Source organism: Mus caroli, chromosome 4 (genome assembly GCF_900094665.2).
Source record: "Mus caroli chromosome 4, CAROLI_EIJ_v1.1, whole genome shotgun sequence".
Lineage (NCBI taxonomy): Eukaryota > Metazoa > Chordata > Mammalia > Rodentia > Muridae > Mus > Mus caroli.
This window is the reverse complement of record NC_034573.1, coordinates 107,497,780-107,510,022: the sequence shown is the minus strand read 5'-3', so window position 1 is coordinate 107,510,022 and position 12,243 is coordinate 107,497,780. Positions and strand designations below refer to the sequence as shown.

The 12,243-nt window shown below is 41.6% G+C and overlaps 1 protein-coding gene across 3 annotated transcripts in view; it reads right to left on the bottom strand.

Annotated features, from left to right (window-relative positions):
- Positions 1-12,243, bottom strand: part of Eif2b3 (eukaryotic translation initiation factor 2B subunit gamma) — a 70,524-nt gene that overhangs the window by 27,477 nt on the left and 30,804 nt on the right. For all 3 annotated transcript variants that reach the window (XM_021160234.2, XM_029476762.1, XM_029476763.1), the window contains 2 exons: positions 6,437-6,548; positions 776-865 (listed from right to left, as the gene is read on the bottom strand). In XM_021160234.2, the coding sequence (XP_021015893.1) occupies positions 776-865; positions 6,437-6,548 (202 nt within the window). The remainder of the gene's footprint in view (positions 1-775; positions 866-6,436; positions 6,549-12,243) is intronic.

Sequence of the window (12,243 nt, the reverse complement as noted above, 5' to 3'; positions counted from 1 at the left end):
GAGGCCCGCCTGGTCTACAGAGTGAGTTCCAGGACAGCCAGAGCTATACAGAGAAACCCTGTCTCGAAAAACCAAAAACAAACAAACAAAAAAAAACAAAACCAAGGGCTGGAGACATGACTGCGGTTAAGAGAGTACACTGTTCTTAAGCAGACCCTGGATTGTGTTTCCAGGACCAGTGTCGGGCAGCTCACAGCCCCTGTAATTCCAGCTTGAGGATCTGATGCCTCTGCCTTCTGAGAACATCTGTGGTCACATGCGTGCATGCGCACACACATACACAGAAGCAAAAGTAAAGCCAACCACAAACAAAACTATACTGTACTGACAATTTTTTTAAAAAAACCACAGAAATATTATAAGAGTGTGCTTCCATTTTAATCCCGGGTTTAGGGATTTGATTTGCCTTGTGCTCTAGCAGAGGCGTGACTTTTGCCAGCTGGGGATAGGTTCTGCAATTGTGTTGTGAAGTGTTGGTGGTCATTTAGGAAGGCTGTTTGCAGTTTCCCAGTAGTCATACTCAAAGAAGAGGAAATAAATTAGATTCTAGGATCTCCTCTCCTCTCCTCTCCTCTCTCTGCTTCTTTTCCTCCTATCTAGTGATGGGGGTGAAAATGGGGGATAAAGGGTGGGAAAAAGAAGAACCCAAAAAGTAGCTAAGACCAGCTATACTATAATTTGTTAAAAACTGTAGATTTACAATAAAACATCCAAAAAATTTGAGACAGAGAATGCTCAAAATTAGTAGACTTAACTCCACCTTCCTCCTCCTTACCTATTCTCCATTAAGAAATCCACAACGTACTTCTTCAGGCAGTAGAGATGGGCATCCACAAGGCCCGTGTGGAAATGTATCCTAGGGTGCCTGTAGGAAGGACAGGAGAGAAAGGCTCATAACCAGGCAATGTGGATGTTAGTCTGTCGTCAGGTAAGGGCCACGCCTCAGCCTGGAGAGACCAGGGTGGCAGGTACTAATTTTCTTTCCTTTTCTTTTTTCTGCTCCAAGAATTTTGGTTTTTTGACTTCTTCATTTTATTTTTTTGCTTCCATGTATGTAAGTTTACCACATTTATGTCAAATGCCCTATATTTTCAGGACTATATGAAGAAGTGGTGTGGCCTCAATGGCAGTTCCATATTCCACAATTATAGTTACCCACAGTCTGATATATTAAATGGAAAATGCCAGAAATCAATACATTAAAATTTTAGATACACGTGTGGTGAAATCTGGTCCCATGTCACCTGAGACAATGAATCATTCTTTTGTTCAGCTTATGCAAACTTCATATGCTACCTGCCCGCCCAGCTGTCACCTATTAGCCATCTTAGCTATCAGACCCTCTGTCCTAGCAACACAGTACTCTTGTTCAAGCATAACATAGTGGCTCCAATACACAAGAGTAGAGACCCTAGTGATTTGGATATGCCTGAGAGAAGCCATAATGTGCTTCCTTTAAGATATGCCAAGCATGGTAATTCATGCCCTTAATCTCAGCAGTGGCAAGTGATCTCTGTATGCCCAAGGCCAGCCTGCTCTATCCAGTAATTTCCAGGCCAGCCAAAGTTACATAGTAAAACATTGCCCTTAATTTTTTTTTTTTTGTTTTGTTTTGTTTTAAGCTGGGCAGTGGTAGGGCACACCTTTTATGCCAGCATTGGGAGGCAGAGGCAGGTGTATCTTTGAGTTTGAGACCAGCCTGGTCTACAGAGCAAGTTCCAGACAGCCAGGGCTACACAGAGAAACCCTGTCTCAAAACACACAGACACTATATATACAGTTGTTGTTTATTTTAAGAAGTAAAGTTATAATAGGATTTTGTTTATTTTCTTCTGTTTTGAGACATGGGTCTCACTATGTTGCCCTGGCTTGACTGGAACTCACTATATAGACCAGGATGGCCTTGAACACATAGAGATTTTCCTGCCTCTCCCTAACGAGTACTAGGATTAAAGGCATGAGCCACCATAACAAGCATAATAGGATATTTTGGGAGAAAGATTTTACTTACATAACTTTTATTACAGTATATTGTTGTAACTACTCTATTTAATATTAATTTTGTTTATATGCAGTTTTTACTTTTAGATATTATCTCACTATGTCACCCATGTTCACTTTGATCAGTCTGGTCTACAGAGTGAGTTCCAGGACAGCCAGGGCTATACAGAGAAACCCTGTCTCAAAAAACAAAACAACAAACAAACAAACAAACAAACAAAAAAGAGCATGTACTATTCTTCCAGAACAACCAAATTTAGTTTCTAGCACCATATCAGACAACTCACTGCCTATAATTCTAGTCCCAGAGGATCCAGTATCCTGTTCTGACCTTGTAGGGGCACCCATATATACATACACACATGCACACACAGACATACATTCATATACACAAAAAGGACAAATGACCATTAGAACAACAACATAAAGCAATGTGGAAGTCAGAGGAGCTCTCTGTAGCTGTGGGGAAGGGTTGTGGTAGGAGGAAGAATGGATAGGTGACTGGAGCCTAAGGAATTTGTGCTTTGTTCTATAAACAATGTACTCATAGCTGGAAGGAGGAAAGACAATACAGGACAAGTTTGAAAAGCCCAGAGACTGTGGGGAAAGCAGAGGAGCAAGGTTACAGTGGTGGCAGGAGAATGGAGTAAGAGGCCTGAGGGAAGAAAGGAGGTCCCTCAACTTCTTCCTCCAAGGCTTCAGGAACAGAAGTGCAGGAGAGTCTGCGTGAGGGTGAGTGTATAGTCAGAGCAGAAGCCAGGAAATCTGTCACTTGGTAGGATTTCCCCTGAGAAGGAGCAGCAGCAGCAATAGCTTCCCTTAGTACAGACTGAAGGCTGAAAGCAGTTGCTGGGAGGAATGGAAGGAAGGCTGGTCCAGCAGAGACAGGCTAGACTGTAGTGTGGGTTTGAGGGTTCAATCAAGATGGAACTGTGAATTTATAATGATGACAATTTATGCCAGAACCAAGAGTACCCCCCAAAAGCTCTATGTAATAGTCGACAAAACAGATGTACAAAGTAACTAAAAATTGAGGGTTGGGCTAGGGATACAGCTCAGGGGTGGAGAGCTTGCACAAGGCCTAGGGTTTATCTCCCAGCACCAGAGGCAGGGGTAGGGTGGGGAGGTTGGGGATGGGGTGGGGAGGATGGGGATGGGGTGAGGAGGTTGGGGGTGGGGAAGGAAGCTTGTTACCAAGCCCAATGACCCAAATTTGAACCCTAGAATTTAAACGGTGAAAGGAGAGAATCCACTCCCAAAAGTTGTCCTCTGACTTCCACATGCATGTTATGGCAAGTGTGCACAACACAATACAAAAAATTAATAACTCTTCCTCACATATTATATGGAAAAATGAACACTCAAGGCTGCACGAGTAGATATGCAAGAATAAGTAAGGCTATGAGGGGGAGCTAGACTAAATGAAGAAGGAAGAAATGGAAAGGAGGGAGGAGGAGGATGGACACTAGTGTAAGATAGTCACAGAGAAGAGAGACGAAAGGAGCAGAGGAGGAGCGGGAGGATGGAGAAGAGGAGCGAAGGAAGACAGTCCTGGGTGAGGACCGACCAGTCACTAATCACTGTGTACTGAAAATGGTAGTGAAGGTTTCCTGTTTTGTTTGGTTTTCGAGACAGGGTTTCTCTGTATAGCCCTGGCTGTCCTGGAACTCACTCTGTAGATCAGGCTGGCCTCGAACTCAGAGATCCTCTTGCCTTTGTTCCCTGAGTGCTTCTATTAAAGGTATATACCTCCACTAACCAGCTATTTGTTTATTTTTAATTTAAAAATATAAACCTACAAGAACAAAGTCCAGGACTACACATTTTGGAAGCTAGACCACAGAGGAAGGGTGGTAACAGATTCAGTATATCCAAGAAAACAGAATCTTAAAGAGAAAGCTAAGAACAAGCTGATTGTACTACTGAAGACTCAACACTATCGAACTGGCAACATGATGAACCACACAGGCAGAGGTTGGAAGACGACCCTTGCACTCGCCAGCTCATGTAGTCATGTCTGAAGACAAGAGAGTTCTCATAGCCAAGTTTCCTTACAGAATTGAAAAAAAAAATATGGAAAAATAAGAGCAAAAGTCCAGTGCTATTGATTTTAGCGTTTTCTTTTTCCTTCTTTTTGTTGTTGCTGAGACAAGGTTACATTATGGAGCCCTGGTTATTCTGAAGCTCTATGTTCAGCTCTTATTCAGGCTGGCCTTGAATTCACAGAGACCCACCTGCCTCTGCCTCTGCCTCCTGGGTGCTGGGTTTAAAGGTGCTACCACAATTGGCAAATTTTGGCTTAAAAAGATGTCCTTATATGTTACCTATCCTAATCATAAAATGAGAGAAATATTTTGGAATTGGGACTGGTCATGTATCAATAGGGATACTCCTAATTTAGATAAGAATTTCAAGACTTTCCACAAATGAAACAATTGAATTTTAAACCATTTTTTCCCCACTAACTTTAGTCCTCAAAATAGATTTGGCCATGTTTTTTGTAGTCTTGACAAATGTCCTTGTCTCCCCAGATACAACTGCCTAAACTTTCCAAGATAAACTTGTGAACATTTATTTCATTTAAAAAGATATCTTTAAAAGCTTGTTTTTAAATGTTTATTACCCTTTCTGGAAAAAAAACAAAAAACCACCCTTGACCCCTAGAATTTAAAAGTGAACCACATAACATTGTGGGAAGAGCATCATGATTTTCTTATTAAATATTTGGCACAAATACCTTACACTTTTGATCTATTAAAAACACATGCTTGTCAGAAATAAAATGGAGATTCTCTAGAGAATAACTATAAACTCACATTCAGTTGCATAAACCTAAGCTTAGAGAAACTGATTTTCTTTAGCATTCTGGATTTACACCTTTTAAAAATCCCTTTATTGTTGTCTTAATGGATTTTGAGGACTCAGTTTCCATACAGTATCTTTATATTAAACCTGGAGCTCACTAAGTAGACCCCACTGGCCTTGAATAGATAGCTCTACCTGCCTGCCTCTGCGTCTCAAGTGCTGGAATTAAGGCATTTGACAGTGTGCCTGAGGAAAGACGGCATTCTTATTGGTCCAGATGACTGCCCAGCTGCTCTTCAGACAGCATGCCATGCCAAGAGGGGAACAAGAAGCTGTGAGAGTGACAGATGCAGAATTTACATAAAGGGCAGGCGAGAAAGAGGCTCAGTGGGTAAGGTGCCTGCTAGCAAGCCTGACCACCTGAGTTCAATCTCTAGAACTCACCCAAAGGCGGAATGAGAGAACCAACTCAGCACACTGCCCTCTGCCTCCACAGGCACGCCATGGCATTCATGCCAAAGCACACACATCATACCCACATGAATACACATGTTCACAAAATAATAATAAAACAAAAATTATATTCAAAATAAAGGATTATAATAAAGATAACATATCCTATCACCAGATTTTGGCCACTGACCCCAATTTTGCTTTTCTATTTAAGAAAAGAAAAAAATTAACCCAACAAAAGAAACCAGACACCATGTGCAAGCACCCAAGGAGGAAAAACAAGATACAAAACAAAGATAATGAAAACAAGAGGCGTTTGTTGGGTAATCCTGGTCTGTAAGATGGAGATGGAGGGGCTGGAGAGAGCTCAGTGGCTAGGAATAATTGCTGCTTTTGTAGAGGACCCAGGTTCTATTCCTAGCACCCACATAGTGTCTCACAACCATTGGTAACCCTGGTTCTAGGAGATCTGATGTCCCCCTCTAGTTTTCATAAGCACATGTACACAGTGCCCAGACAAACATGCAGGAAAAATGTCCGTACACATAAAAAAATAAAAATGAGTAAATGTCAAAATAAATAAAGTAGTATATAGAATGAACCCATTACTAGGATGTGATGTGATTAGGAAGTTCTATATACTTTACGTCAACCACAAACATATAAGTATATAGGATTTCACTTATAGAAGATATGTAAATTACTCAAATTAACTGACAAAGTAGAATTGTTATTAGATGGGTAGGGAAAGAATATGGAATTGTGCTTAGTGAGATAAGAGTTCATATTCCCCAGATGTGAACCTCCTGGGGCTTTTGTTTCCTAAAAACATGGTCACACTAACACCACAGATGATGGACTATGCTATGTGCTTTCTAGCACATCTTTAAAAGGAGGCTCTCTAACGCTGTCAGAAGGTCAGTCCTTGCTCTCCCCACAGACACTTTGCTCTACTTCAGTGCAGGACTTGGCTCTACCTTGGTAAGAAAAGACACAAGGAACGCTAAGTGCATGCCGTGAAGGGAAGCTGGGATCCTGTCTCAGGGGATAGCATTCACATACTTTTCTCCATTTCACACAGTATAATCTAGTTTTCGTTCCTACTTTCCCATGGTGGGTGGTTTTATTTGGTTTCAAGAAAGGGAGAGCTGCCAAGAAGTCAATCCCTAGGGCTTACTTCTGCAGGATGGATCCCTTAATGACCAGCTCTTCATCCAAGTCTGCTTCATTAGCCATAAAGAGCAGCCTTTTTCCTGTGCTGTCCACTCCAATGAAGTCACGCTGCTCCACTGAATCATATAAAAGAAAGAAAATCAAATCAAGCCATTTGTCCTGCTTGCATGTCTAATCAGGGACAGGGTAGAGAGCTTAGAGGACTCTTAGAATCAAGTAGGCCTGTGATAGGAGGAGGGTCACGATGAGCACCATGTCACATACTACAAAGATTACATACAGCACAAGGGTCAAATATGTTTATATTGCTCTGAAGGGTATCATTAGGTAAACTGGTAAACTTTGAATAAATAGACTAAAGTACTGTAGCAGTGCAATTTCTGGTTTTAAGGGACTGTTTTCTAGGGGAGGGGTGGTTCACACATACTCATTTAAAAGAGTGCACTCGCTGGGCAATGGTGGCACACGTCTTTAATCCCAGCACTTGGGAGGCAGAGGCAGGTGGATTTCTGAGTTTGAGGCCAGCCTGGTCTACAAAGTGAGTTCCAGGGACAGCCAGGGCTACACAGAGAAACCCTGTCTTGAAAAACCAAACAAACAAACAAAAAAAGAGTGCACTCAGTCACAACTTATTTTCAAGTTGTTCCCAAATAATACAGTTTTATATGAGAGAGAGAGAAAACGCAAATGTTAAAAATTGGAAAATCTAGATAAAGGATATATAAGTTCTTTGCACTATTCTGGCAAACTGCTATATTTTAAACCACTTCATAAACATGAAATTATTTCAAAAACAAAAAGTTAAGAGGTAGGCATGATGACGCATGCCTCTAATACTGGTATCTGAAAAACTTAAAAGACCTCAAAGTCAAGGTCAGCCTAAGAAATGAAAGAGGTTGGGGTACTCAGTGGTAGAATATTTGTCTAGCATGCATGAGGACTTCAGTTTGAGAGACAGCAGCAAAGGTCCAAAAGTGGGACAGTCCCCATACAATCCAGTTAAAAAAGCAGATGACTTATCTGTCTACTGCATCTCACAGAAACCACAGCAAGGAATACTCTCTTTCCAAATAATCTAGGTCATAATAAGCTATAGGGCTGCTCTCTATGAAAGTAGGAATTCTATTATTTAAGATTATCCATAGTCAATCAAGATTAACTACATATCCACTATGAAATTATTTATATGATATGGTGCATTCCCCCCTCCATCACAATATAAATACCTCAAAGCTCGATTTATTATTGCTTTCTATTTCCTATAACTCTAACACATTGTTGGAAACTTAATAATATGTGCTTCTTGGCTGGAGAGTCATGTGCTTGGTGCATATGAGGATCTGAGTTTGATCCCTAGCAATCATGGGAAGATGGTGTGCACTTGTGACCCCAGAGCTCTCTGGGGCTTGCTGGCCAACTCCTCTAGCTGAATCACAGAGCCGCAGGCTCAACAAAGATTCTGTCTAAAACACAAGGTGGAGTGATTGTAGAAGAGGTCTAATATTGACCTCTGGCCACCAAATGCAGGTGCACAAACACAGGAACACAGAAAACGCACGCATGCACATACATCACAAATATTCACGTTAGCATCTATACAGTGTGTATTTCTTTTTTTGTGTGTGTGTCTTTTGGTGGTATTTTTGTTTTTTGTTTTTCGAGACAGGGTTTCTCTGTGTAACCTTGGCTGTCCTGGAACTCACTCTGTAGACCAGGCTGGCCTCAAACTCAGAAATTCACCTGCCTCTGCCTCCCGAGTGCTGGGATTAAAGGCATGCACCATCATGACCAGCGGTGTTTTTTTTTTTTTTTTTTTTTGAGACAGGGTTTCTCTGTGTAGCCCTGACTATCCTGGAACTTGTTCTATAGACTGTCCAGGCTGGTCTCGAACTCAGAGATTCACCTGATTCTGCCTCTGAGCACTGGAATCAAAGGTGTGCACCACTGCCACCTGGTCAGTGTGTATATCTAAAGACATGTAGACACAGAAGAAACATAGTATAACAATTAAGAGCTGGGCTTCTAAAGGTAGCCCATGAGGTATGAATCTCATATATTTTATATATTTACAATCATACAGAAATATCTTTATATGTACATTAATTAAACCCTCTATTCTTCAGTTAAATAGGACTAATAGTCATTAATACATAGGTTTGTTATGATTATATGAGTTAACATATGTAAAGAATTTATAATATTATTATCGACCAAGCTATTAAAATATTTAAGTTGCTATAGACACACACCTTTAATGTCAGCACTTTGGAGGTACAGGCAGGTGAGTTCAAGGTCAGCTTAGTCTAGAATAAATTCCAGGATAGCCAGAGCTACACAGTGAGACCCTGTCTTGGGGGAAAAAAAAAAACCCAAACAAACAAAAATTTAAGTTAAAAAATGAAGGGCTGGAGAGATGGCTCAGCGGTTAAGAGACTGCTCTTCCAGAGGTCCTGAGCAACCACATGGTGGCTCACAACCATCTGTAATGGAATCCGATGCCCTCGTCTGGTGTATCTGAAGACAGCTGCAGTGTACTCATATTAAAAAAAAAATCTTTTGAAAAAAAATAAAACAAATTCTTACTCTTATGCTCAATGGATCAAGTGCTTTTATGCAAGCACGAGGACTTGAGTTTGGATCAATCCTCAGTATCCACATAAAAGCTGGGGAAGGTAGCATGTGTGTCTCTAACTCCTGCACTGGGTGTGGAGGCAAAGACAAAGAGATCCCAGTCTAGCATAACAGCAGGTTCAGGTACAGTGAAAGATCATGCCTTAAAGGGGGGATGGGCAGGGGAAGACACATGATGTTAACTTCTGGCCTTTACACATGTACATGTGTGCAAGTAACTGACATACACATACATGTCTCAATATATAACCGAGGCTGGACTTGAACTCATGACTGTCCCGTCTCAGCCTCTGGAGAGATGGGATTACAGCTGCATACTACCATACCTGGTATGCTTCACTGTTGGCTGTAGCTGTTTGTATATCTACAAAAAAGTGTTAATTGTGTAACATTTAGCTCTGGTTGAAGCACTTGAGACCATCAATCACATGGTATCTGATCATCTCATCATATGCAGTGTTTGAATCTGAACGAGGGAAAAATTATACAGTTCTTTCCAAAAATCAAAATTAGTGAAATCTATAGGAAAAGCAAATATGGTCAATTTGAATCTAAATTCTGAAGAAAACTCCAAATGGCACACACACAGCTCTGAAATATATTAATTCATCCATTACATGACAATTTGAGACTAGAGAAAAGTTTGTGACTGTCTAATTATGAGCTATCAACTTAATAGAGGAATAGAAAGATGGTGTTTCTGGATCTAACTTGGAGTGTTTAACCTATCAGTTCTTAGGCTCACAAAAACCTTGAATCACTTGAATGTCCTGAGAGCAATAATTTCCAGCCAGGCAATTTTTGGCTCTGTTGTCACATGGCCTTCCTCCCTGTATTGTTTCTTTATTGTTACCATAGTAACCGGAAACTCTGACTAAAGATTATAGGCTCTTGGAGAGGCTTCTTTTCTGTCTTGCTTTATCGAAGTGAATTCCACTTGGGAGCAGAATGGGTAACCAGAATGTCTACCCATGAAGCAAGACTGTACAAACAAGGCCGAGAAAACAAGTAAAACTGTGAACTTTCATTTCTCAAAAATTATGTCACATTCAAATATTCCTACTTGATTTTTACTTCTCTGATTGACGTTTCTATCTTTTCTACAGTTTTTATTCATTCCAAGAGTAAAACTGTACTCCTACTCCATAAAGAGAGTTACACGTTCAAAATTCTAACCCATTTTATGAAGTCAGCATGATCCTGATGCCAAAACCAGGCAAAGATAGGGTAAATATTTACTCATTATACAGATACAAACAAGCTATACAAATTAAGAACAATTCAAAATTATACGAACAGGAGCAATGGCACAGACAAGTAATAATGTCTGTATGGAGACAGGGTAGGGGGCTACAGCAACTTCAAGGCCAGCCCTACCTACATAGTGAGTTCCAGGGCAGCCAGCAAAACACACTAACCCTGTCCCAAACAACAGAAAACCCAAGCAGGACAGTGGTGGCACACACCTTTAATCCCAGCTCTTGGGAGGCAGAGGCAGGAGGATTTCTGAGTTTGAGGCCAGCTACACAGAGAAACCCCTTCTCGAGAAAAAACAACAAAACAACAGAAAACCCTACTTAAAAACCAGACTAGCCAGGTGCTGGTGGTGCACACCTTTGATCCCGGCACTTGGGAGGCAAAGGCAGGTGGACCACTGTGAGTTCGAGGCCAGCCTGGTCTACAGAGTGAGTTCCAGGACAGTCATGACAGACTGTTTCAGGGTTTCTTTGTTGAACCCTGGCTGTCCTGGGACTCACTCTAGACCAGGCTGGCCTGGAACTCAAGTGATCCCCTTGACTCTGTCTCTCAAATGCTAAGAGTAAAGGCATGAGCCACCACTGCAAGGCAGTAATAACTCTGACTAAAGGAGGATAGCTGATGCTAATGCTGCAGAGACATTCGTAGCTTCTGTTTCCACTCTCACAGAACCTGCTGTTTGCAAACAAGTCACAGTCAGGCTCCTGGATGATGAACTAAATCAAGGAGAAGCCCAGCTCTCGAAGCTGAGCACCCAGGTATCTTTCTCAGTCCTGGGATAGCTGGCGGCCTCTGAGTTAAGAATGACAGCTGTGGTCACAGCAGCACCACAGCCTCTTCCAGAATATTAGAACCAGGCACCTGAAAGCCTGAACAGGCCATTAGAGAAGATGGTAGAGGAAGGCTCCTATGGTGCAATGGAGAGAGAGCACCTGGGTTTTGAATCTACAGACAATGGCAGATGATACTGATATCGAAGCAATGCTTGAGGCTCCTTAGAAAAGGAAAACATACTAAGCAACTCTAAGTCTGAAGAACACTGCAAGAGGAGGTAGGGGCCAAGAGCAGAGACTATCAGCTACAGAGAGGTAAAGTAGGGAACAAGGCAAAGCACAGGCAGGCGGATCTCTGCCTCATTAATTAATTAACTAATTGAAGCAAAGTAGAAATTAATCAAAAGAGTGAATGAAAGCCTTGAAGGAAGTAAAGCAGAAGTAAAGAAAAGAGGTGGAACCGCCAGAAACACTGAAACCACAGGCACGAAAGCAGCCACAGAGTCCCTCTCTGTTCCAAAGTTCAACAGTGACATATGAGTAAGGCTGGATGGAGCTGAAGAAATGGCTCAGAAGTAAAGAGCACTGGCTGCTCTTGGAGAGGACCCTGCTTCTGTTCTCATCATCCACAAGAAGGCTAACAGCCGCCTGTAACTCTAGTCCCAAGGGACCTGAAGCTGTCCTCTGCTCTCTTTGCAAGGGACCAAGCATGCACATAGTGTACAGACATACACAGAGGCAAAACCTACGTGGACTAGCCCATAGCATCAAGTCAAGCAATGATGTTCATGAGGAAAAGTCCCTTCAGGGCTGGCATGATGGTGTATCCTTGTAATCCTTCCACCTGGGAGGCCAAGGCAGAATTCCTTGAGTTTAAGGCCACAGCCCATACTATATATAACGACACCCCAACACAGAATACCCAGATCAACCCAACGACAACAAAAGATTCAGAAAACACAAGAAGCTGGGCATAGTCTCTCAAAAAACAAACCAACAAGAAAACATAAACAAAAGACAAGAGCTCTGAAAGGTTAACATTAATGTAAAATCCTGGGGTATGAGATGTCAGGACAGATTACTGCAGGCACTAGACACCAATAATCCAAATAAGGGATTTCAAAGAGTTTCTTTTCTTTTCTTTTCTTTT